General features: G+C 46.7%; 1 protein-coding gene across 1 annotated transcript in view; it reads right to left on the bottom strand.

The window, feature by feature from the left end:
• LOC141141064 (kinesin-like protein KIF6) overlaps nucleotides 1-27,547 on the bottom strand; it is a 550,310-nt gene that overhangs the window by 6,911 nt on the left and 515,852 nt on the right. The window contains exons 10-14 of the mRNA XM_073628752.1: nucleotides 22,811-22,861; nucleotides 19,796-19,880; nucleotides 15,813-15,948; nucleotides 15,565-15,623; nucleotides 4,883-4,989 (exon numbers count right to left, since the gene is read on the bottom strand). Of these exons, the coding sequence (XP_073484853.1) occupies nucleotides 4,883-4,989; nucleotides 15,565-15,623; nucleotides 15,813-15,948; nucleotides 19,796-19,880; nucleotides 22,811-22,861 (438 nt within the window). The remainder of the gene's footprint in view (nucleotides 1-4,882; nucleotides 4,990-15,564; nucleotides 15,624-15,812; nucleotides 15,949-19,795; nucleotides 19,881-22,810; nucleotides 22,862-27,547) is intronic.

Genomic DNA, 27,547 nt, shown 5'->3' with positions numbered 1-27,547 from the left:
GGAGGGCCGCTGTACTGCCTTAAACAGTTGCCCTGGCGCACGGGGTGATTAGGGTGTGCCCAGGACAGTCTTGTCTCCACCCCCCTCCTGTAGTTTTCTACAGTGGGTGGAGCCTGCTGGATGCCTCCCACAGCTCTACTCTCTCTCCTTGCGCAGGGTGACTGGCCTTGTGTTCGCCCCCTCTTGTAGTGGGTGGAGCCTGCCGGGCCCCTCCCACAGCTCTGCTCTCTCCCCATGCAGGGTGACTGGTCTTGTCTCCTGTTTTTTTAGCTTGGAGCTTTAAAGCTGAAGTTCAATCTGCTTATATTTTTCCTCCCGCGGTTCCTGATCATAGAAGGGGTGCGGGGCAATGTGGTGCCACCATACGGTATATTATTATTTATTACACGGGATGTGTATGGTGGGGCGTCCATGACGCCGGGTGTAGAGATACCATCAGAGAGGTGCGGGGCGCTCGGTGTGAAGTGGTGCCGCCTGATATCCTCAGTGTGTTTGCCTGACAGTAATAGCTGATAAGCCGGCAGATAGTAAAGAGCCTCTTAGGACAAACAGTAACACCAGATGTTGTCTCTGCTCATCGCCCTTCACTGGAAGAGATCAGACATCCCATAATGACATCCATAGAGCTTCCTTAAAGGGCCAATCCACCCAACAGTCAGATTTCACTTCTAGGTGGAATCCCATTGGCTGACTTCTTAGATCATCGGGGGATGTGAGAAAATCCCTCTTCTCCTGTCCCCACTCATCCCGCACAATCCCTACGTGACTCCACCCACAATCCCGATGTGACTCCACCCACAATCCCGATGTGACTCCACCCACAATCCCTACGTGACTCCATCCACAATCCCTACGTGACTCCATCCACAATCCCTACGTGACTCCACCCACAATCCCTACGTGACTCCACCCACAATCCCTACGTGACTCCACCCACAATCCCTACGTGACTCCACCCACAAACCCTACGTGACTCCATCCACAATCCTGATGTGACTCCACCCACAATCCCTACATGACTCCACCCACAATCCCTACGTGACTCCACCCACAATCCCTACGTGACTCCACCCACAATCCCTACGTGACTCCACCCACAATCCCTACGTGACTCCATCCACAATCCCTACGTGACTCCACCCACAATCCCTACGTGACTCCACCCACAATCCCTACGTGACTCCATCCACAATCCCGATGTGACTCCACCCACAATCCCTACGTGACTCCACCCACAATCCCTACGTGACTCCATCCACAATCCCCACGTGACTCCACCCACAATCCCTACGTGACTCCACCCACAATCCCGATGTGACTCCATCCACAATCCCTACGTGACTCCACCCACAATCCCTACGTGACTCCACCCACAATCCCTACGTGACTCCACCCACAATCCTGATGTGATTCCACCCACAATCCCTACGTGACTCCACCCACAATCCCTATGTGACTCCACCAATCAGCAGGAAGAACAGCCTGTGTATTTCATCAGCAAATATGGCCGCCTCCATGTGACATTCGAAACTTAGTATACAGACGCCCCTTTATTTTGTTTGCTTTATTTTTATTTATTTTTCACTTTTATTTTTAGATGCCTTCAGAGCAGAGTTGTGTTAAATAGATGCAGAGTTGAGTGTTTAACTGATTCATGACCGAAAGACGGCTACAGGGCGGTTCTCTCATTCTCCATCCATGCGTTCTCTTCTCCATCTCATTCATCCACCAACGTCCTCCCAGAACCACGACCCCTGAGACCAGAACCACGCCCCTGAGGCCAGAACCACACCCCTGAGACCAGAACCACGCCCCCTGAGGCCAGAACCACGCCCCCTGAGGCCAGAACCACGCCCCTGAGGCCAGAACCACGCCCCTGAGGCCAGAACCACGCCCCTGAGGCAAGAACCACGCCCCTGAGGCAAGAACCACGCCCCTGAGGCCAGAACCACGCCCCCTGAGGTGGGCATCTGGAGTGCTCTCTGATCGCTGTACCCTTCAGACACAGCTGATCACAGATCACAGTAAAGGGCCAATCATAGCTGATCACATGTAAGCAAACTTGCCGGATATCGGCATTCCTTTCCTCACGCGCTGTCACAATTCTGACAGCACACATTTACACTGATAATCAGTGCAGCCCCATCAGTGCCCACCGGTGCCGCCTATCAGTGCCTCCTCATCATTGCTGCCAATCAGTGCCACCTATCCGTGTCTATGAGTGCAGCCTATCAATGCCGCCTCATCAGTGCCACCTATCAGTGCCGCCAATCAGTGCAGCCTATCAGTGCCCACCAGTGCCGCCTATTATTGCCTCCTCATCACTGCTGCCAATCAATGCCACCTATCAGTGCCCTTGAGTGCCGCCTATCAGTGCAGCCTATCAGTGACGCCTCATTAGTGCCACCTCATCAGTGCCAATCAGTGCCGCCTATCAGTGCCCATGAGTGCTGCCTATCAGTGCCGCCTCATCAGTGCAGTCTATCAGTTCCTCCTCATCATTGCTGCCAATCAGTGCCCACCAGTGCCATCTATCCGTGCCTAACAGTGCTCATTAGTGCCTCCTATCAGTGCCCATGAGTGCCGCCTCATCAGTGCAGTGTCATCAGTGCCAATCAGTGAAAGAGAAAATGACTTATTTACAAAATGTTATAACAGAAACTAAGAAAAACTTTACTCTTTAACCCTTTCCTGGACCGCCCACCGTACATGTACTGCGGTAGGGTGGCCCGGCTGTGCAAAACAACATGTACCCCTTCCTGGGTCCGGGGCGCGCTCGCACGCCCCCCGGAGATCCACTCCTGCTGTGATTGGACACAGTGGGAGCCAATCAGCGGGTTTGGCAGCCGTGATGGCCTCCGGCCACCCGCGATCGTTCCTAGGAGAGGCAGAACAGGTGGTCTGCCTATGTCTATCATTGGCAGGGACTTGCTGACACCCGTCAGTGGGAGGGCACTCATGCGCGTGCAGGGGCTGCCCATGTGGAGTACATTGAGGGCGATCCTCAACTGCTTGCCAACCAGCCGCTGTCATTATACTGCGGCAGGTTGGCTGTCCTGCGCGAACCACCGTAGCTGTATGTCGGTCCGTGCATGGGAGATAGCGGGCGCCCGTTGCGCACCGCAGGAGCGCACCTGTTGGTCCAGTGGTGACCTGTGATCGAGGTGTAAAGAGAGGCAGATCCCCGTTCTGCCAGATGACCGGTGATCAGGAACAGTGATCTCTGTCATGTGCCTGGCAGCCCATCCCCCCCTACAGATAGAACACACCCAGGGAACACATTTAACCCCTTTATCGCCCCCTAGTGTTAACCCCTTCCCTGCCTGTGACATTTATACATTGATCGGTGCATTTTTATAGCACCGATCAATGTTATAATGTCACTGGTCCCCAAAAAGTTTAATTTGGGGTCAGGATTATCTGCCGCAATGTCGCAGTCTCACCATTATTAGTAAAAACAATAAAAAAAAAAAATTAAATTAAAAAAAGAGTCTCTAAATCTATCCCAAAGTTTGTAGACGCTATAACTTTTGCGCAAACCAATCAATATACGCTTATTGCGATTATTTTTTTTTACCAAAAGTATGTAGAAGAATACATATCGGCCTAAACTGATGAAGAAATTCCTTTTTTTATAGTTTTTTTTTTTGGATATGTATTATGGCAGAAAGTGAAAAAAATATATATATATTTTTTTAAAACTGTCACATTTTTGTTTATAGCATAAAATATAAAAAAAAAAAAACCGCAGAGGTGATAAAATACCACCAAAAGAAAGTTCTATTTATGGGAAAAAAAGGACATCAATTTTGTTTGGGTACAACGTCGCACGACCGCGCAATTGTCAGTTAAAGCGACGCAGTGCCGTATCTCAAAAATTGGCCTGGTCATGAAGGGGGGTAAATCCTTCTGGGGCTGAAGTGGTTAAGTGGAAATACATCATCATCACTGTGCTGTACTTAGCCCGTGCAAATAGCAGAGCTGTGGGAGGGGCCTATCAGCTCCACCCACTACAGAAAATTACAGGAGGGGGCGGAGACAAGAACAGTCTCCCTGCACAAGGAGAGAGAGAGAGCAAAGCAGTGGGAGGGGCCTATCAGCTCCACCTACTACAGAAAACTACAGGAGGGGGCGGAGACAAGACCGGTCAGCCTGCACAAGGAGAGAGAGAGAGAGCAGAGCAGTGGGAGGGGCCTATCAGCTCCACGTACTACAGAAAACTACAGGAGGGGGCGGAGACAAGACTGGTCAGCCTGCACAAGGAGAGAGAGAGAGAGCAGAGCTGTGGGAGGGGCCCAGCAGGTCCCACCCACTACAGGCTGACTGCAGTAAATGACAGGAGGGGGCGGAGACAAGACCAGTCACCCTGCACAAAGAGAGAGAGAGCAGTGGGAGGGGCCTATCAGCTCCACCCACTACAGAAAACTACAGGAGGGGGGCGGAGACAAGACTGGTCAGCCTGCACAAGGAGAGAGAGAGAGCAGAGCTGTAGGAGGGGCCCAGCAGGTCCCACCCACTACAGGCTGACTGCAGTAAATGACAGGAGGGGGCGGAGACAAGACCAGTCCCCCTGCACAAGGAGAGAGAGCAGCAGTGATTGGTCTTTATTACAGGAAGTCTCACACTGGATTATTGCACAGATCTGGAAGAAATACATAAAGATCTCTGAGATTCATGAAGAAGACACATGATGGATGGATTTAGATGATATTTACTTATCTCGGAGTTCAGCTTTAATGAACAACTTCATTTAAAAATAAATTTCACCAGTAAATAGCGTTGTGTGCGAATAAAACTGAAGACGACGCTTCTTGCTGATCCTCATAAATAAAGCTCTAAAGAAAGACATCCCATTGGTCGATCACAGACAGATTAGCGTTACCTTTCCTCTGCAGGAGGTTCTGCCGCGCCTTCACAAACGCCAGGATGTCGGCGTCCGTCTGGCTGTCCCCGGTGAGCGGGATCGGAGTTTTGGCGGAACGAGGAACTCTGGAACATGAGATGAAAAAAATGACATGTTTAAAGTAAATGTAGAATTATAAAAAATACAGAATTATTAATATTTTTTTTTTTAGAATATAATTAAGTTTAGTAAAAATTATTTTAACAACATTTGAAAACCCGACCTTTTCTGACGCTTGTTTTTATGTTAAAGAAAAAAAACAAATCTGTATTTTTTGCTAGAAAATTACTTAGAACCCCCTAAGATTATATATATATATTTTAAAGCAGAGGCCCTACAGAATAAAATGGTGGATGTTTTTTTTTTATGTCACATGGTATTTGCACAGCAGTTTTTTTAAACACAATTTTTTTTTTTTTTTAAATACTTTAAATGAACTTTAATGCACAAAAATATAAAAGACGATGTTACGCGGAGTAAATAGATACCTAACGTGTCACGTTTTTAAATTGCGCATGCCCGTGCAGTGGCGACAAACGATATAAACTGTACTATCCATAAGCGACACTTTAAAAGCTTTTACAGGTTTCCACCTTAAGATTTACAGAGAAGGTCTGGTGCGAGAATTACCGCCCATGATCTGATGCCTCACATGTGTGGTGTGATCTATGTTTGCGTGCGTGTGGGATCGGCATGTGTGTTCACTTTTGCGCATGAGCACGGAGGGGGGATCGGGGTGCTTACTTTTTTTTTTTTCGAGATGCTTACATTTTTTTAATTTATTTAAATTTTTTTCGAGACGCTTTAATTTTTTTTTTAATAATTTATTCATTTATTTTTTTTCGAGACACTTACATTTTTATTTAATTTTATTTATTTTTCGGGACGCTTACATTTTTTTTATTTTTATCTATTTTTTTTTTTTCGAAACGCTTACATTATTTTTTTATTTGGACGCTTACATTTTTTTTTTTATTTATTTACATTTTTTTTTTCACACTGTCCCTTTACATTTTTTTTTTACCACCTTTATTGTTATCACTGGGAATTTAAATATCCCTTGTGATAGCAATAGGCAGCGACAGGTCCCCTTTACTGAGACATTTGGGGTCTATTGGACCCCAGATCCCTCCTCTGCCCTTAACGATCCCATGCTTTCTTGAAGTATCAAATATTACTATTTTGTGTTCTTCTTTTAAACCAGCAGGTGGAGCTTTAGGATCATTTTTACATTTTTTTTCTAGGGACTCCTTTTTCCCCTTGCTGTAGGAATTTAGAGGTTTACAGTGCTCAATGGCTCAAGCTGAAATGAACCATCTTACTATCCCGTCATTGTAATAAACAGAGTAGATGGAATTTTCTGACGTGCTGTTTAAAAATTGTGATGCAGAAAACACACACAGACCACCAGTGTGACTGGGAAATGTCTGTGATCAGGAGGAGAGGAGAGTGAGATAGAGAAGGAGCAGAGTCCTCCAGCAGAGCAGAGTATTTCAGGAGAGGAGAGTTATAGAGGGAGGAGCAGAGTCCTCCAGCAGTGCAGAGTATTTCAGGAGAGGAGAGTTATAGAGGGAGGAGCAGAGTCCTCCAGCAGAGCAGAGTATTTCAGGAGAGGAGAGTTATAGAGGGAGGAGCAGAGTCCTCCAGCAGTGCAGAGTATTTCAGGAGAGGAGAGTTATAGAGGGAGGAGCAGAGTCCTCCAGCAGTGCAGAGTATTTCAGGAGAGGAGAGTTATAGAGGGAGGAGCAGAGTCCTCCAGCAGTGCAGAGTATTTCAGGAGAGGAGAGTTATAGAGGAAGGAGCAGAGTCCTCCAGCAGTGCAGAGTATTTCAGGAGAGGAGAGTTATAGAGGAAGGAGCAGAGTCCTCCAGCAGAGTATTTCAGGAGAGGAGAGTTATAGAGGAAGGAGCAGAGTCCTCCAGTAGAGCAGAGTATTTCAGGAGAAGAGAGTTATAGAGGAAGGAGCAGAGTGCTCCGGCAGTATTTCAGGAGAGGAGAGTTCTAGAGGAAGGAGCAGAGTCCTCCAGCAGAGCAGAGTATTTCAGGAGAGGAGAGTTATAGAGGAAGGAGCAGAGTCCTCCAGCAGAGCAGAGTATTTCAGGAGAGGAGAGTTCTAGAGGAAGGAGCAGAGTCCTCCAGCAGTGCAGAGTATTTCAGGAGAGGAGAGTTATAGAGGAAGGAGCAGAGTCCTCCAGCAGAGCAGAGTATTTCAGGAGAGGAGAGTTATAGAGGGAGGAGCAGAGTCCTCCAGCAGAGTATTTCAGGAGAGGAGAGTTATAGAGGAAGGAGCAGAGTCCTCCAGCAGAGCAGAGTATTTCAGGAGAGGAGAGTTATAGAGGAAGGAGCAGAGTCCTCCAGCATGGCAGAGTATTTCAGGAGAGGAGAGTTATAGAGGAAGGAGCAGAGTCCTCCAGCATGGCAGAGTATTTCAGGAGAGGAGAGTTATAGAGGGAGGAGCAGAGTCCTCCAGCAGAGTATTTCAGGAGAGGAGAGTTATAGAGGAAGGAGCAGAGTCCTCCAGCAGTGCAGAGTATTTCAGGAGAAGAGAGTTATAGAGGAAGGAGCAGAGTCCTCCAGCAGTGCAGAGTATTTCAGGAGAGGAGAGTTATAGAGGAAGGAGCAGAGTCCTCCAGCAGAGTATTTCAGGAGAGGAGAGTTATAGAGGAAGGAGCAGAGTCCTCCAGCAGAGTATTTCAGGAGAGGAGAGTTATAGAGGGAGGAGCAGAGTCCTCCAGCAGAGTATTTCAGGAGAGGAGAGTTATAGAGGAAGGAGCAGAGTCCTCCAGTAGAGCAGAGTATTTCAGGAGAAGAGAGTTATAGAGGAAGGAGCAGAGTCCTCCAGCAGAGTATTTCAGGAGAGGAGAGTTATAGAGGAAGGAGCAGAGTCCTCCAGCAGAGTATTTCAGGAGAGGAGAGTTATAGAGGAAGGAGCAGAGTCCTCCAGCAGAGCAGAGTATTTCAGGAGAGGAGAGTTATAGAGGAAGGAGCAGAGTCCTCCAGCAGTGCAGAGTATTTCAGGAGAGGAGAGTTATAGGCGAAGGAGCAGAGTCCTCCAGCAGAGCAGAGTATTTCAGGAGAGGAGAGTTATAGAGGAAGGAGCAGAGTCCTCCAGCAGTGCAGAGTATTTCAGGAGAGGAGAGTTATAGAGGAAAGAGCAGAGTCCTCCAGCAGTGCAGAGTATTTCAGGAGAGGAGAGTTATAGAGGAAGGAGCAGAGTCCTCCAGCAGTGCAGAGTATTTCAGGAGAGGAGAGTTATAGAGGAAGGAGCTCTTCTCACCTCTGGGGGATGGGGGACGCTGCACACTGCTTGCTGTGCTGCTGGACATAAAATCTGTGTTGTCTGAAACACTGTAAAGTATAAATAGACATGAAAAGTTTACATAATAAAGAAAGATTCGGGAACATCTTCATCATAATAAAGCCATAGCATGAAACCTCCGACATCAGAAATACTTCTAGAAGGACCTGTTGTGGGTCATACAGACCAGACCTTCCTTATCTCTGCTTCTCACCAACATGCAGCTGTACTACCTGAACACAGACACTAGATGGCAGGAGAGCTCCTCCATTCCAATACACATCAGTACAGAACATCAGCTGAAGACACAGAACAGAAAAGAATTGGGAATGTGTCAGTACAGCGAGAGGAAGAGTCTGCAGGAGGCAGAGCATTGCATCCCTGATCACGGTTGTAATGGGTGCATTTAATATTATTATTTATTTATTTATTTTTTCCTGAAAGGTGGAATTCTCCTTTAGGGCTCATTTACATCCGCTTCAACTTTAACACCCATTAAAGTACCTACCACTTCAACGTGCTTTTTGATGTGATTTTGATGCTTCTGTGATGCTTTATTGAAGTTTTAATGCAGCTTGGCAAATGCCCCGTGTACCCCTGTTCAGCAGATCCCCAGCTTATTAGTACCCTCATTCAGCAGATACCTTGCTCAGTAGTAACCCCCAGCTCTGCTGATCCCCCATTCAGTATTAACCTCCAGCTTTGCTGATCCCTCACTTAGTAGTTACCCCCAGCTCTGCTGATCCCCCACTCAGTAGTAACCTCCAGCTTTGCTGATCCCTCACTTAGTAGTTACCCCCAGCTCTGCTGATCCCCCACTCAGTAGTAACCCCCAGCTTTGCTGATCCCCCGTTTAGTAATAACCCCCAGCTCTGCTGATCCCCCACTCAGTAGTAACCCCCAGCTTTGCTGATCCCCCGTTTAGTAATAACCCCCAGCTCTGCTGATCCCCCACTCAGTAGTAACCTCCAGCTCTGCTGATTCCCCACTCAGTAGTAACCCCCAGCTCTGCTGATCCCCCACTCAGTAGTAACCCCCAGCTCTGCTGATTCCCCACTCAGTAGTAACCCCCAGCTCTGCTGATCCCCCACTCAGTAGTAACCCCCAGCTCTGCTGATCCCCCACTCAGTAGTAACCTCCAGCTCTGCTGATTCCCCACTCAGTAGTAACCCCCAGCTCTGCTGATTCCCCACTCAGTAGTAACCCCCAGCTCTGCTGATTCCCCACTCAGTAGTAACCCCCAGCTCTGCTGATCCCCCACTCAGTAGTAACCCCCAGCTCTGCTGATCCCCCATTCAGTAGCAACCTCCAGCTCTGCTGATCCTCCTCTCTCTCTGGTCCCCGCTCACCTCCCGCTGTATTGCTCCCACGCTATGCACTACGTGTGTCATTGAGAGTTTCTCCTGCTCTGGTCCCCCGGCTCATCTGATCTTCTGCCACTCAGTCCTTCTCCTCCAGTCCCCCCTCACCTTCTGCTATCGCATTCCCAGGTTGCACAGCATGGGGCTATCATGCTGAAACCTCTAATGTGAAGGGGGGGACCTGATGTGATGGGGGAGGGGGCTCTGATGTGATGGGGAATCTCTGAAGTGAAAGGGGGTCTCTGATGTGAAGGGGGAACTTGATCTGATGGGGGGCTTTATTGTGATGGGGAGAATGTGATGTAATGGGGAACCTCTGATGCAAAGTGGGGAGTCTGATGTGAAGGGGGGCTCCGTTGTGATGGGAAATCTCTAATATGAAGGGGGGCTCTGATGTGATGAGGGGACTTGATTTGAAGGGGGGCTCCATTGTAATGGGGAGAATATGTTGTGATGGGGAACCTCTAATATAAATAATGTGATAGGGGGCTCTGATGTGATGGGGGGGCTCTGATGTGATGGGGGGGGGGCTCTGATGTGATGGGGGGCTGTGATGTGATGGGGAGCTCTGATGTGATGGGGGGGCTCTGATGTGATGGGGGGGCTCTGATGTGATGGGGGGCTCTGATGTGATGGGGGGGCTCTGATGTGATGGGGGGGCTCTGATGTGAAGGCGAGACTCTGAAGTGATGGGGGACATCTGATACTTTGATTAGATGGGGGGCTCTGATGTGATGGGGGTGGCTCTGATGTGATGGGGGGGCTCTGATGTGATGGGGGGGGCTCTAATGTGATGGGGGGGGGCTCTGATAAGAAGTTTTTTCAATGTAAATACAGGCCAGACTGACGTATGCCCATGTAGGGGCTTTGATATTTGCATAACTCCTCCCAAGATCCAGCCCAGTGCTGTATCAGTACTGAGGGCTCTATAGAGGAGGAGGCCGGGTGCTGTGATGTAATCAGGAAGCTCTGTACAGCACCCTGCCAGCCCCTCCCACCAGCCACGATCTACATGTATTGCATAGAGAAGCACAGAGACCCGGTGATGACATCACTGGGTCTATGATAAGGTATGTAATGAACATGGAAAGGTTTTATCTAACATGTTGATGATGGGGGGGGGGGAGGGGATGAAGCTTCAGCTTTAGTTCAATGAACATTGGTTCCTTCTGTGGCTGGCTTTGTACATTTCTACATTCGGAGGAAACAATGGCGGCCGGGAATGTGGCGGATTATTGGGGATAAAGAGTGAGAACGCTCTGAAATGTCATCTAATTAACACCCCGGCGGGGGGGGGGGATTCCAGGGACGCGCTTCTCCTCCACATCTGTTATGTGAATTGAGGGTTGCGGCGTGTTAGGCTCCGCCCTCTCTTGTCCCGGGGCCTTTGGTGTGAAGAGACGCGCGGCGCGGTAATGGAAGAAGCAGACCAATAATCTGTCCCTCCGTTGGGCTCTGCCGTGTGGGAAGGAGGAAATAAAGATGTCTCTGTGTTGGCGGCGGAGTGACGAGAGCGGCTCCCGCGTGTCTACACGTTGTGTGCGGGGGAGGGGCGCTTCATCCATAATAACAGGACATGGAAAATGGAGCGCTGCGGACAAAGCGCCTTTGCGCAAAAAGAAAAAAAATAATAAAACCGATCAGGTCGCTGCGAACAAAAACTGCTTTTATTTCCTCCAATCTGCTTCCAAGCAAACTTGTATTTTAGTTTTGGACGCAGCGTGGAAGGGGGGGGGGGGCTTTCTGGTGCCCTTGTCAGGGGTACGTTCTCCATATAGTGATGGGGGGGGGTGAGACTTCTTCATCAGGGCCGGGACAGGGCAGGATGGGCGGGTGTAGGGTTGCCACCTGTCTGGGATTCACCCGGACAGTTCGGGTTTAGAATCATGTGTCCGGGTTTCAAACCCGGACACATTATTCAGACTGGACTATGATTTCCCAGCAGGGTTGCTGGCTGCAGTTGTCTGAGCTGAGAGTGTCTGTTATATTCTCTTTCATGCTGCCCAAAGCCGGCACTAACAATCCCCCCCTCCCCCCCCCACACACACACAGAGGGAGAGGAGAGAGGGATCGATCTGCACCTCTTCCCCCCGCCCCCACCCCTCTGTGTCTGCCCTCCAATCCCTGGTGCTGTGCCTCAGAAAAGGGAATTGGGGGGCCGAAAATGTGAAGTCCAGCAGCCTCAGATACATCTGGATGAGAGGGGCTGAGTGCCAAGGGGTGAGTGAGCTCACCATCCTTCTCCCTCCTGCCTCTGAGTGAGTCCACTAAGGTAAATCAGGGTTCTCAGAGCACCCCTTACATCAGAGTTCCCCTTTACACTTAAATCAGGGTTCCCAGAGCATCCCTTATGTTAGAGGCCCCAGAGTTCTCCCTTACATCAGAGTCTGCAGAGTCCCCCCTTACAGTGAAAGGGAACTCTGCGGATTCAGATGTAAAAGGAGAACTCTGTGGATTCAGATATAAAAGGAGAACTCTGCGGATTCAGATGTTAAAGGGGAACTCTGCGGATTCAGATGTTAAAGGGGAACTCTGCGGATTCAATATAAAAGGGGAACTCTGCGGATTCAGATGTAAAAGGGGAACTCTGCGGATTCAGATGTTAAAGGGGAACTCTGTGGATTCAGATGTTAAAGGGGAACTCTGCGGATTCAGATGTTAAAGGGGAACTCTGCGGATTCAGATGTTAAAGGGAAACTCTGCGGATTCAGATGTAAAAGGAGAACTTTGCGGATTCAGATGTAAAAGGGGAACTCTGCAGATTCAGATGTTAAAGGGGAACTCTGAGGATTCAGATATAAAAGGGGAACTCTGCGGATTCAGATGTTAAAGGGGAAATCTGAGGATTCAGATATAAAAGGGGAACTTTGCGGATTCAGATGTTAAAGGGGAACTCTGCGGATTCAGATATAAAAGGAGAACTCTGCGGATTCAGATGTAAAAGGGGAACTCTGCGGATTCAGATGTTAAAGGGGAACTCTGCGGATTCAGATGTTAAAGGGGAACTCTGTGGATTCAGATATAAAAGGAGAACTCTGTGGATTCAGATGTAAAAGGGGAACTCTGTGGATTCAGATATAAAAGGAGAACTCTGCGGATTCAGATGTTAAAGGGAAACTCTGCGGATTCAGATGTAAAAGGGGAACTCTGAGGATTCAGATACAAAAGGGGAACTCTGAGGATTCAGATGTAAAAGGGGAACTCTGCGGATTCAGATATAAAAGGGGAACTCTGTGGACTCTGATGTAAAAGAGGAACTCTGCGGATTCAGATGTTAAAGGGGAACTCTGTGGACTCTGATGTAAAAGGGGAACTCTGCGGATTCAGATGTTAAAGGGGAACTCTGTGGATTCAGATATAAAAGGGGAACTCTGTGGACTCTGATGTTAAAGGGGAACTCTGTGGATTCAGATATAAAAGGGGAACTCTGTGGACTCTGAAGTAAAGGGGGACTCTTGTGATTAACTTCATATGATTAGAAATGTTATTTAATTGCAAAATATATGTACAGATTATACTATAAACAAAGAAATATTGCTGTGTGCCAGTAAAGTGTTGGGGTTTGACTTGAAGAAAAGGTGGCAGCCCTGGTACCAATGCCCCCCGGCACACAGCAGTGGCGGATCTAATGGTGGCACCAGAAGGAATCATGATTTGGCTTTTCCCGGCTGCAGAAGGAACAGCTGTTCACATCCATATGTTGTTTCAGATCAATGTAAAGCCTGGCAGGGGGACAAACCACCACAGCTGCTCTGTAACCGATCTGTGCCACCGAGCGCTAAGAGACTTCTAATCCAGAGCCGCCATTCATGTCTGTAGGAAGGGAGAAGAACGCCGAGGATGGTGCAAGAGAAACAAGGGGGGTGGGGGGGGGCACTTAGAGGGAATGGGCAGAAAATCCGGGAACAGGTGACGTGTTATGACAGGTGATTACATTATCAGGAAGATTAAACTCTCTGCTCCGCAATGCTGGGCATTAAGTGTCAGGTCTGTAATAGGAGATTTAATACTTGGAAAATATTCCATAAACGACTGATCATACACAGAGCAGGCCGCGGGGGGAACTTCACTCTTTTCTGGGGGGCAGTTAGTGATTTACGGCTTTGTTTAATATATACTGGCAGATACAGCTGCTCAGCAATTGCAGGAAATAGAAAAGTCCCGAATAGTTCCATTGAGTTCTGTGCACAAAGTAATCTCACCGAGATCCAGACTGCAGGGAAACATTCCTTCACCAATTATAGGGGTGGAGGAGGAACAATAACAGAGTGCACAGGATGCAGGTTGTTGATCGCTTAAATCTCTGTTTAGTGGCTCACTTTACACATTAAATTGGGATTCCAGGATATCCATAACTACTCTTAAAACTGCCCCCCACCCCCAATCCTAACAACCTAAGCTTACTAACCTGGGTAAGAAAGATGTCTATATTCACCTATTTTTTAGGTCACTCTGGTCCGGTCATGTGATCACCCTTATGTCAGCCAGCGGCAGCTGCAGGGGAGAAGAGATAGCACTCCGGCAATGGCTAGTAAAGCCTGGAGCAGTGACGCCACTCATTGGCTTCAATGGCCCATCTGTTCTTGGTGGTCCATCCTCTCCCCTGCAGTAGAGTGGCTGACACCGGGGGGCGGGATCACATGACCAGAGCAGCCTGAAAACAGGTAAGAATATACATCTTTCATACACAGAGTAAGCCCCTTACACATGGGCCGAATGTCGGGAAAGACATCGGCCGATTCAATAAAAAATGGCAGACATTCGGCCATTTTTCAGTGTTTTTTTGGCAGCCGGTCTGACAGAAGCCGGGTGTTTGGTCGGCTTCTGTCGGAGGAACATGCTGGAAAACCAGCATCTGACCGACTCCCGATCCGCCATTGGCTGAGACCTGTCTCCGGAGTGTTCTTTCTGTTCATTTACTTTGCGTTTTTTTAATTGATAAAAATAAACTATTAACACTTCTATTTCTGAAAGCATTCTTCATTTACAGAATTAGCATCACACCTACCTAAGACTTTTGCAGAGTATTGTTTCTTATGTATAAACCAGAGGCTCTGGATGGACAGTTGGATAAATGGTTCTATATTTAGGATGTATCTGGTCTATAAACCAGAGGCTCTGGATGGACAGTTGGATGAATGGTTCTATATTTAGGATGTATCCAGTCTATAAACCAGAGGCTCTGGATGGACAGTTGGATAAATGGTTCTATATTTAGGATGTGTCTGGTCTATAAACCAGAGGCTCTGGATGGACAGTTGGATAAATGGTTCTATATTTAGGATGTACCTAGTCTATAAACCAGAGGCTCTGGATGGACAGTTGGATAAATGGCTCTATATTTAGGATGTGTCTGGTCTATAAACCAGAGGCTCTGGATGGACAGTTGGATAAATGGTTCTATATTTAGGATGTGTTTATATCTACAAACCAGAGGCTCTGGATGGACAGTTGGATAAATGGTTCTATATTTAGGATGTATTGGTCTATAAACCAGAGGCTCTGGATGGACAGTTGGATAAATGGTTCTATATTTAGGATGTATCCGGTCTATAAACCAGAGGCTCTGGATGGACAGTTGGATACATCTGGTCTATAAGTCAGAAATTCTAGATGCCCAGATTTTTTATGTTGTAATAACAATTTTGTTCTGAGCGCACCATTTTGAATGGTTAACTCCAATGTTCAGACCTCCCAACACTGGAAGATTCCTCATAAGGAATCAAAGGTTTAAATGGAACCATCGAAGACTTAAACAGCTCTGACCTCGTTCTTCGCAGGTCATGTGACCAAATGGTGGGATTTCCATGTGATCTCAGGTAATCAGTGGCTTGACCATGAATAGTCTTTCTTCTCTTGGAAGTCAACTTCCAATGTTCACTAAATCCTTCACCATTGAAGAAGAATCAGGTACACATTCTCCATCCCCTATTCTCCAGTTTATTATTATATTACAAGGGAATCTCCGAGAAGCCAATTCAATTCTAGGTTCTATTTTGTACCTGGAAGAAAGTGACCGAGGAGGTGCGGCGATGCTGCTTGCGTTCAGTTCTGTCTTGTTCTGCAGGAATAAGAAAATAGGTTACTGATGATGCTTTATGGACCCACCTTCATGACCAGACATAGATACTGTACAAGGACATCCTGGCAGCTGAACCCTCATTCCTCACAGGGCCGAAGGCAGCGACTGTGCTAGAAAAAAGGCCCGGCAATGCAGTAAAGATACAAGCAGAACATGTCTGCAGGTTACCTGCAAGTCTGAGGCCTCCTCCGACCACCACTCCTCAAAGTCCTTCAGAAGTTTGACCTTCGCCTTTTCCAGGAGAAGCTGCAAGTGTTCGATTTCTGTCTTTAAGCTCTTCAGGCGATTGAAGAGGGTTTTGTACCTGAAGGAGAAGATACAATGGCATGGATTTATTAAAGGCAAATAGACGGAGAACTTCACAAGTGCAATTGCACTAATTTTCCCCAGAGCCTAGTAAATGTGGTGAAGCTCTGCTGATTTCTATCATCCAATCATGTGCAAGCAAACTGGTGTTTTTTTTAAATTTTCTTTGCACCCGATTGGATGTTCTTTACAAAGTGAAGCTTTACCACATTTACAAAGCTCTGGGGAAAATGAGAGCAACTGCACTTGCAAAGTGCACAGTCTATTTGCCTTTAGCAAATCTAACCCCCCCCCCCCCAGTCCTTTAAAAAGCATATAGCTACATCCTAAATTCCCGACGCGTTTCGTGTATTACAACACTTCTTCAGGGGCGGATGTTAAGGAATATCTGCAAAATGATTGTATATAGAGATGAGGTCCTTAAAAAGCATGTAGCTACATCCTAAATTCCCGACGCGTTTCGTGTATTACAACACTTCTTCAGGGGCGGATGTTAAGGAATATCTGCAAAAGACAGAGTATAAGTATATCTAGTTTTAAAACTAAATTAGATAGCAAGAAACAGGGTTCCCGAGTCTAGATACTTACACACAACCAAAGGCAAAAAAAAATATATGCAGCTGTGGAGGGCGGGGACCGCCAGGGCCTAAAAATTTGTCTGTTTCGGGAGCTGGTATTAAAGTACCCCTTGGCAGTGGGACACAGGCAAAGCAACCCCACAAAGAGATATCCATTTTCATAATGTGGTAGGGCGTGATGGCCAGAAATAGATTTGACAGAAGGGTCTGTATTGGATAAATAGAATATCCATAAGATAATAAACTTGGTGAAATAAGGTGAAAAGAAACTGAATACCAAGGTATTGGCTCTTCAATACCTCAGCTCCTGAAAAAGACAAAATGTTAGGCCCTGGCGGTCACCGCCCTCCACAGCTGCATATATATTTTTTGCCTTTGGTTAAATGTAAGTATCTAGACTCGGGAACCCTGTTTCTTGCTATCTAATTTAGTTTTAAAACTAGATATACTTATACTCTGTCTTTTGCAGATATTCCTTAACAATCTCCCCTGAAGAAGTGTTGCTAATGCACGAAACGCGTTGGGAATTTAGGATGTAGCTACATGCTTTTTAAGGACCTCAGCTCTATATAAAATCATTTTTTTCTAAACCTATTCTAATATCTTTTATACATACTTCCACGCATCTGGTACTCATTTATATCCCAACTGTTTTTATACGGCAAAGTTGATTGTGCTGACTAAACTTCTGTGTGTTCATTTGGAGGATAATATGACGATCCATGATATACAGTGTATATATATGAAATCACCTGTGTATGTGCTATATGTCTATGCTATGTATTTATATCCAGCTATTATGCTAACACACCAATAAACTCATATCAATTTACACTTACCAATTCGAATTGCCTCATTCAAAGTCCCAAATTTCCCCCCTCTTTTGTAGCTGAATACAGATGATATTTTATATATATATATGTGCTTCATTTAAAGTCCCAAACATCTCCCACTTTTTTGCAAATTTCACTTGCAGGCGAGCCTCACAATGCCCAGTCCAGCTGAGTTTCATTTTGGCACAACCAAAACTTAAGAAAAAGTTGATCCAGATGGCTGCCACCTAGAGACCAGCTCAAGCAACAATGTAGAAAGGAATCTCTTGAATAAAAAAACTGAAGAAGAATGGAAGTAAAAAGCAAGCAAAAATGGTTGGACTTTTCCCTGCCGAGCTGAAGACATCATCCTAGGACACTAGCAAAAAAAAGATAAATGCTGGGTAGAGGAGGGGTTATCCAGGGCTGGCCTACAGATTTCTTGTTTGCCAGTGTCCTATTCTCCTGTAGAGGGCGGTATGACTTTCTGTGTTTCTCAATAGATAGGAAGGAAATTAAAACGAATTATGTCTGAGGACTGGTAATCCTCTATATTTTACATTTTGGTTCTCGGGTTTAGATATCCTTTAACGTGCAGCCCAAGTTGTTCAGCAAAATAGTCAGTAACAGGAGTGGAGGCAAAACATTCAACATATTACCAGTGGTGGCTGGTGCTCAATTTTCTTGAGGGGGCGGCCCGTGGCCTCCCCAGCCAGCCAGAACCCCCCCATAGCCAGCCAAACAACGGCCAAACTCCCAACCCCGCACCCCCGGCACTCACTCGCCGCTTACCCCCCCCCTTCCGTTGCTTGATTGCCACATCGCTGGCCCGCCAGCCTCTGTACTTACCCCATCCAGGTCATGGTTTCGCCCCCCCCGTGTCTCCTCCCGAGTCCCGGTGGTTGCTTCTCCTCCCAGCCAATCAGGACTTAGGTCCCGCGGCCAATCAGGTCTTAGGAATCGTGGCCAATCGGGTCTCTTGATTGGCCGGGGTGAGAAGCAGAAAGACAATAGCGAATGTTAATTCGCTATTGTCACACAACTGGGTGGGTTCAAGGCGTAGTGCTCTGCGCCCCAAGCCCACTCTTTTTGAAGCCAATTAGAGCTGCTGGCTCTAATCATGTGCTTAAAATAAAACCCCATTGGAATCCATGCGTCCGGCACCCTGCATATAGATTAGGGGCTGGACGAATAGATAAGGGAGGCAGCGCCCGTGCGTGAGTCGCCGCCACTGCATATTACATATTAGGATGGTCACTGCATATCACATACTAGGATGGCCACTGCATATTACATACTAGGAAGGCCACTGCATATTACATACTAGGAAGGCCACTGCATATTACATACTAGGATGGCCACTGCTTATCACATACTAGGATGGCCACTGCATATTACATACTAGGATGGCCACTGCATATTACATACTAGGAAGGCCACTGCATATTACATACTAGGATGGTCACTGCATATCACATACTAGGATGGCCACTGCATATCACATACTAGGATGGTGTGGGTGGATATACAGATACAGCACATCCCAAGACAATGTATAGTTTAAGAGCAAAGAAACAGAAAATGTGACTTTCAAGGTACTACTTACTTTTAGGAAAAAGAAATAAGCAAACAATATAAAAACAGATCATTTATTGTATCAAAATTAAAATGCACCTATTAGAGCAGTACACAAAAAAGATATATATCCAAATAAATACCTGAGGAGTACCCTGCATATAACCTCACAACATCCAAAATGTCTATAAAACCCTCTTTATCATGACAACGCATAATAACGTGTCCAGTTCCTAACGATTACGGAAGGGTGCGAGGTTATATTTCTCTACGCGTTTCGCAAAGAGGAGCTTCTACAAGAGAGCAGGGAACATGTGAGTATGGAATGGTGCTGTACATTGAATTCCCAGGAAGGGGAGAAGTTGAATACAGGGAGAGGAAAGACCAAGGGCATGTACCCCAGATGAGAAGGAACCCCCAACAGACGGACTGAGCACCGGGAGACCTAAAGCCATCAGTTATGGTGAGATCTTTACTTGTTTAAAGTTCAATATGAGAGGATCAGCGATGGCCTCAAACCCTAGCATATCCATTTTTCCTCGTCTAAGAGCAGTAGATGAAAACATAGAACACTTCCAGGGGTGCCTATAATGGTCAGTTTTTATCCACATGTTTTTTCTCTAGTGACACTTCTTTTGTTTGCCAGTGTCCAATTCTTCCTGTGGGCAGCAGTATAACCCAAATTGCTTCTGATTCTGTGCCCCTTAATCAATCATAAAGGAAAATCATTTATTGTTTTCACACGTGGTCCTGTGTACCTCCACTCATTCCGGTCATTAAAATGGCAATCACAATAAAGACAAGCCGGTCCACGTAAACAGTAAAGGGAAGCGTGCAAATGAAGTGCATTTTATTGCAGCCACGCAGAAAGCGATCGTACCTCTTTTTTTCGTCTTCCATCTGACCTCGCAGTTCATCCTCGGCTGGGTCATACTCATTCAGTTCATCTGAGGAGCTGGAAACACCTAGAGGATATTTGGGAAATGATAAAATATTTTGGCAAGGATGTGCATCCAACCTTGGCCTCTCGCTCGCTTGTAGTAAATACAGTAAGGTTACAGTGATTCCAGGGAGCGCACTACGCTTGGAGAAGGAAGAAAGACGACATAACTTTTGGGTCGTTTACAATCACATGACACGTCGCACATCCTCACACCTGTCTACTGCTATACCATCAGCACCTGAACTCTCAGTGCACTTGAAGGGTACCTGTCATACAAAAAAAAAAAAATGCTCAGCTAACCCTAGTTCCTACATCATGCATACCTAAAGCCCAAGATTTTCTTTAGGCTTTGGATAGCGAAGGAAAGGGTTAGACCTTCTGTCAAGTTTTTATTGCTGTCTGTGTCCCCGTGTTAGAATCCAAGTCCCAGGGTTTCTGCTGTGCCTGGCAGTGACTCTTCCTCCTGAGCCACCTGAAGCTCTAGATTGGTATTTCCTTAACCACTTCAATACCCGGCACTTTCAGCCCCTTCCTGCCCAGCCAAATGTTGTCAACTGTCAAGCAACACTGCACCCATTTAAAATTTCTATTATTTTTTGTGCACTGATGTACACTGATGCGTACTGATGGGTACTGGTGAGGCTGCACTGATGGGTACTGGTGAGGCTGCACTGATGGGCACTGGTGAGGCTGCACTGATGGGCACTGGTGAGGCTGCACTGATGGGCACTGGTGAGGCTGCACTGATGTACACTGATGAGCACTGATAGGCTGCACTGATTATCAGTCCCCTGATTTTCTGTGTAAATGTCCCCTGTCATACTTGCAAGTTACCGGCTCTTCTTTGCTCATGTTGTGAAAGCGCGTGAGAAAAGGAATGGCGATAAATGGCAAGTTTGTTTACAAGTGATCAACTGTGATTGAACACAGCTGATCACATGGTAAAGGGCCGCTGTGATTGGCCCTTTACCTCGATCTGTGATCAGCTGTGTCCTTCAGACACAGCGATCACAGAGCATACCCAATGCACCCTCCAGGAGGCGCGTGGGAGGCGTGTTCTGGGAGGACATCTATGGATGCCCTCCCAGAACAACAAAGCCATGCTGTAGCCATTTTTCAGCTATGGCGCAGTATTGTAGTGGTTAAAGTCTTGGTGAAGACCTGCAATTTTTTTATGTCACATGATATTTGCGGATCTGAGGATCTGAAAAAAAGAATTGTTGCTCTACATAAAGATGGCCTAGGCTATAAGAAGATTGCCAAGACCCTGAAACTGAGCTGCAGCACGGTGGCCAAGACCATACAGCGGTATAACAGGACAGGTTCCACTTAGAACAGGCCTCGCCATGATCGACCAAAGAAGTTGAGGTCACGTGCTCAGCGTCATATCCAGAGGTTGTCTTTGGGAAATAGACGTATGAGTGCTGCCAGCATTGCTGCAGAGGTTGTAGGGGTGGGGGATCAGCCTGTCAGTGCTCAGACCATAGGCCACACACTGCATCAAGTTGGTCTGCATGGCTGTCATCCCAGAAGGAAGCCTCTTCTAAAGATCATGCACAAGAAAGCCTGCAAACAGTTTGCTGAAGACAAGCAGACTAAGGATATGGATTACTGGAACCATGTCCTGTGGTCTGATGAGACCAAGATAAACTTATTTGGGTCAGATGGTGACAAGCGTGTGTGGCGGCAACCAGGTGAGGAGGACAAAGACAAGTGTGTCTTGTCTACAGTCAAGCATGGTGGTGGGAGTGTCATGGTCTGGGGCTGCATGAGTGCTGCCGGCACTGGGGAGCTACAGATCATTGAGGGAACCATGAATGCCAACATGTACTGTGACATACTGAAGCAGAGGATGATCCCCTCCCTTCAGAGACTGGGCCGCAGGGCAGTATTCCAACATGATAGAGACCCCAAACACACCTCCAAGATGACCACTGCCTTGCTATAGAAGCTGAGGGTAAAGGTCATGGACTGACCAAGCATGTCTCCAGACCTAAACCTTATTGAGCATCTGTGGGACATCCTCAAACAGAAGGTGGAGAGCGCAAGGTCTCTAACATCCACCAGCTCTGTGATGTTGTCATCCAGGAGTGGAAGAGGACTCCAGTGGCAACTTGTGAAGCTCTGGTGAATGAAAAAGTAGTTCTCATGTTAAAAAAAAAATGCCTAATTTTCCAAGGTGGGAAAGTGGCCTGTCCGAAGACTTCTAAAGTGGGTGACTGCTACCCCCCAGCATGGGTTAGTGGATGTGTGGCCCATCAGCTCAGGAACGAGCGCTCTGGTTCATTCAAACCTGCACATGCACAGTGAGAATAACCCCCACTGTCGTGGCAGGGGCTGAGCTATGCATTGTGCAACAGATAGAGAGCGCGTGCTGCGCATGGGCAAGTTTTGAAAAGCCGGAGCACTCGTTCCTACACTTTTGGGCAACATGTTCAGGCAAGCAGCCAATGAGAGAAGACTGCATACATGGAACAAGAGATGATCAGAGATCTAGGACCTACAAGAGATTATAGGACGCTGCGAACGTGTTGTAGAAGTTCTAAGGGATTGAGAACTTGCTTCAAAAGTTAGCCACAGTTTGGTGCTCAACTTGTGGCCCTCCAGGTGTTGCAGAATTACAAATCCCATGAGGCTTTGTAAGGATGACAGTTACAAGCATGACTCCCAAAGGCTTAGGCACGGAACTTGTAGTCACACGACAGCTTAAGGGCCACAGGTTGAGCACCCAGGCGGGGATGCTAAAAATCACAGCTATTGCAAGAAATGGACAGAATAGGAAAAAGTAAGATAGTGCACCTTGGTAAGGAAAACAGACAGCTGTCTGCAGGGTTCCCGAGGACTGTGCAAAAAGTGCCAAAGGGCCACATGGTTGAGCACCAGGAATAGCTCTCCTAAAGGTGATGCCAGCTCAGGCTGCCCTGTATATAAAGGGACATGGTGTCTACTCACCCAACGCTGCTCTCTGCATCCTTCTCTTCTCCACCTCTCCCTTCAGGTGATCTGCAGAAAACACAAACAAGAAACCAGAATCAGAATATATCTCCCAAAACAACTTTAATAGAACATGTGAGGCCTCTTTCACATGGGCGACGGGTGCTTGGGGGGTCAAAATAGATGGTTGTGCTGTGGTTTTAACACCCCATGACTGCCCCCTTAAAGCGTACCATAAAAATGAAAAAATATTGTGAGAGGCTCACAGTGTGCAGTGAAATCACAGTAAGCCATTTTAGTACAGGAAAGAAGACTGTACAACTGTGCAAGACTGAAGGGAGGGCCTTGTAAAACAAGCTTTATACAATCTTGCTGCTTGTACTGTGGAGTAATTCATTCTCAGGTAAATGTGAGCTTATTTCAAAGCACATGTAGTACTTGTAAATACCTTTGTGTGCATAGTATGGACCAGTGGCGGCTGGTGCTTAATAGTTTTTTTGGGGGGGGTTTGGTTTGGGGTGCGAGAAGAGGCCTTACCTCAGGAGCTTGCAGGAAGAGCCGGGGCTTCTCCTCCTGGCCAAACAGGTAGTCCTAACACTCCCTGGCCAATCGGGTCCCAGGACCCACTTTCTGATTGGCCGGGAGGAGATTCAGGAAGACAATAGCGAATATTAATTCGCAATTGTCACACAACTGGGTGGGCTCAGGGCACTCGGAGCCCACCCTTTTTTTAAACCAATTAGAGCCTTGGGCTCTAATCGTGTGCTGAAAAAAAGAAAAACCCAGTAAAATTTAATGTGTCCGGCGTCCTGCATGTAGGGGCCGGGCGCATTGATTGGGGGGGCGGCACCCTTGCACCCCTTATGAATGGGTCACCACTGGTATGGACACTTTAAGGGTTTACATCTGGACTATGAGTTAGGTTTAGGGGTTAAGCCAAGTTTAGATGCTACGGGGTTGGGTTATGTCCAGGGGTTGGCCTGCTGTAAAGGGTTAGCTCAAGGTTAGATTCTAGGTTATGTCCAGGAGTTGGGCTGATGTTAGGGGTTAGATTCAGATGAAGAGTCGTGTTCAGGAATAAACCTGATGTATAAGGTTAGGTTTATGTCAAGGGTATAGGTTAGGTTTAGGTGATAGGTCAAAGTTAGATGGTAGAGTATGTCCAGGAGTTGGGCTCATGTTAAGGGTTTAGGTTAAGAGTTGTATTTCTTGAATGGGTTGAAGGTTATGTCTACGTTATAGGTCAAGGTTAGATGGTAGGTTATGTCCAACAGTTGGGCTCATGTTAAGGGTTTAGGTTAAGAGTTGTATTTCTTGAATAGGTTTAAGGTTAGGTTTACGGGATAGGTCAAGGTTAAATGGTAGGTTATGTCCAGCAGTTGGGCTCATGTTAAGGGTTTAGGTTAAGAGTTGTATTTCTTGAATAGGTTGAAGGTTAGGTTTACGTGATAGGTCAGGGGTTAGATGGTAGGCTATGTCCAGCAGTTGGGCTCATGTTAAGGGTTTAGGTTAAGAGCTGCATTTCTTGAATAGGTTGAAGGTTAGGTTTACGTGATAGGTCAAGGTTAGATAGTAGGTTATGTCCAGCAGTTGGGCTCATGTTAAGGGTTTAGGTTAAGAGTTGTATTTCTTGAATAGGTTTAAGGTTAGGTTTACGGGATAGGTCAAGGTTAGATGGTAGGTTATGTCCAGCAGTTTTGCTCATGTTAAGGGGTTAGGTTTAGGTAAGAGTTGTGTTTAATAATACACTTGCCGTATAAGGTTAGGTTTATGTCAGGGATAGAGCTCAGGTTTAGGGGGTTAGGTCAAAGTTAGATGGCAGAATATGTCCAGGAGTTGGGCTCATGTTAAGGGGTTGGGTTTAGGAATACACTTGAGGTTGAGGGTTAGGTTTAGGTTTTAGGTCAGCGTTAGTAGGTTACGTCAGCTGCATTCATCATCGCTCATCCCCAGCAGGAATATAAGTTCAGGACACCCTATGGTCGGATCCAATAAGGAGGAAGACAGTTCCAGCCAAATCCCCACCTTATGCGGTTCACCCCTGCAGGGGTATGAGAATCTGGTGAGTGGGGAACTGAACGTCAGCTCGTGCTGTTTGCACAGGAATTTGCACAAGTCACTTTGGATTGTTTTACATGCAATTAGCACCACAGATTGAACTTATATACCTTCAATTTATGACTGTTTTACACTAGAGACTTTATGTATTTATCTTCTTGATGAACCCACAAGAATCTTAAGTTTTTAGTCCATTTTTCACCACCTAACAATTTTGTATGAATTTTTGAATGCACGTTTGTATATAGGTGTGGAGGTTTAAGTTACCTTATATATGAGCACCGTAACACGGGACTCTTTGGATCACCTTGTACCAAAAAAATCCCCCTTTCTCCTATACTTTGTTATTAAAGGGGACAGGTAGTGTCACGTATTATCACATATAATTTGATCCCAGTTCACATCACTTAGCGGTCTAACTAGCACTTGCACTTTTAACTGTCATCACTGGAGGTCACTCTACAGGTGACAGGCAGCGCCACCCACCCCTGGACATACATATATATTTATGGAGCTTCACTAGTGGAGCCCCTAGGGGAAGAAGCAGCCTCGTCTTACCTATGCGCGGTATCCATCACTTATAAATATGTCCAGACATTGTACTCATGTTAAGGGTTAGATTTAGGGTAAGGGTTGTTTTTAGGGTTTACTTTAGGTATAAAATTGGGGTCAGGTTCAGGGTAATGATGAGTATTACACATTTAGTCTGACACAATCTATTGACAAGGGAAAATAATATACTGGGCCTTCCTTTCCATCAGGTTGTGTAAAAAAAAAAAAGAAGAAAAATCTAAACTGATTAATGAGATGTTGATGGGCCTCCATATATGTGTTATAAATGTGTACACAGCTGTTCACCACATTAAGTGGAGCCGTATCCCTGTCCATACTTATTACAATATCACAGAAGCAGAGTCTGGAGCGCCGTCCTTTCCTCCGCACATCAACCTTCTATAAATAGCGGATGGTTGATAAGGATTTTGGCTGCGTCTTTCCTTCTTCCACAGATAACAGATGAGGAAGATGTCTTGGCTGAACATTTCTCAGCGGAGGTGAAGAGAGCGCTCTACGTGTGCCGCTCGCTGTCATTAAACCTCTTGACAAATCTGTTGGTTTTGGCTACATCTGGGACAGGAGGCTGGGTGGAGGTGCTGAGGAGGGAACATGGGGAATCGCTGGGATGGGGGGAGAAGTGGTTATGGATTGTTGGGACATAATGCCAGGCATATCGGTGTGTCAGAAGAGCAGAGTTTTTATCCTCCTTAGATGAGGACTCTTTACAGATTGGCAGGAAATATTGTGGATGAGTTGCAACCGAGTAAAAGGTCATTATACACAATACTGATACTTCAGATTTTGCTGGATGCTGGAGAGTTAAATGACTTTTTTCCTCTATCACTTAGGGATAGAGTGGAGATCTCTGTGATGCCCATTATGAGGGAGTTCCACCATCCCTGTACAAGGACCCAAGGTCTGTACACCTGCTTTGCCCATTCCAACATCCCTGCACTGCGTTTCTAGGTCTGTATGCTTACTGTGCTTGTTGCAAAGGGTTCCCACCATCCCTATGCTGAGTTCCCGGGTCTGTACACCTTCTGTGCCCATTATGAGGGGTTCTCACCATCCTTGTGCTGAGTTCCCGGGTCTGTACACCTTCTGTGCCCATTATGAGGGGTTCCCACCATGCTGGTGCTGAGTTTCCAAGGTCTCTACACCTACTGTGCCCATTATGAGGGGTTCCCACCATCCCTGTGCTGAGTTTCCAGGTCTGAACACCTGCTGTGGCCCATTATGAGGGGTTCCCACCATCCCAGCACCGAGTTCCAGGGTCTGAACACTTGCTGTGCCCATTATGGGGGTTCCCACCATCCCTAATAGATTTTTTAAATTATAGAGAATTTAGCAAGAGGATTTGAACTATACAAAGGTGGGTGGAAACACAAAAAGTCCAATATATGTGAGAACGAAGGAGCAGTGAGGTCCAGCCATGGCCTACGCCATCTAGAACTAAAACATCTACTTGACCTCTACTTAGTAACACCCATAAAAATATGTGATAACAATAAAATCCTTCACTGCAACTGCTGATGACCGGTACAAACAGGGATACTCCCCACACATCCCAAGAACCCGGTCATATGATCTAATCTGCGGTGTCAGGTGAGCATTTGTAGGGTACACCTGGGGACTGTACAAAAAACTGACACCTTTTATGTGTCCAAAACTACACCCAGGTGACCCATCATCAACCAGGGGGCCAGCACTGCTCAAGCAGCTCCCTGCACACATTCACACCGGGGGTCCTGCTACACCAACTCTCTGCTCGGGTGTTACATAAGGGGTACACGAATTATCACCGAGTATGTTGTCTCATTTCCTTCTTAATTCCTGCTAGCAAAATCTCCCATGTGTCAGAATGCCAGATGAGTGGGGCTGTGGCCCTGCCTACGAGGAGCGCTCTGACATGCCCCCTGCACAGTGCTCCAAAGAACAGTGCTGCTATGCTCTGTAATGAATAGCAATTTGGCTCTCCGGTGTGCTGCCAGCACGGGGTTTTTTGACCTTTGCTACAGCAAATAGTCCAGTTTAAATAATAAAAAAAAAAAACAAACCCACATTTATTACTCTATATACAGCCTTACTGCATTAGGGCTCATGTACACTTCCTTCAAAATGTGGCATTAGACAAGCTTTTTT

This window comes from Aquarana catesbeiana, linkage group LG04, assembly GCF_042186555.1.
Source record: "Aquarana catesbeiana isolate 2022-GZ linkage group LG04, ASM4218655v1, whole genome shotgun sequence".
Taxonomy (NCBI): Eukaryota; Metazoa; Chordata; class Amphibia; order Anura; family Ranidae; genus Aquarana; species Aquarana catesbeiana.
Note: the sequence above shows the minus strand (reverse complement) of the source record. Positions and strands in the feature narration are given on the sequence as shown.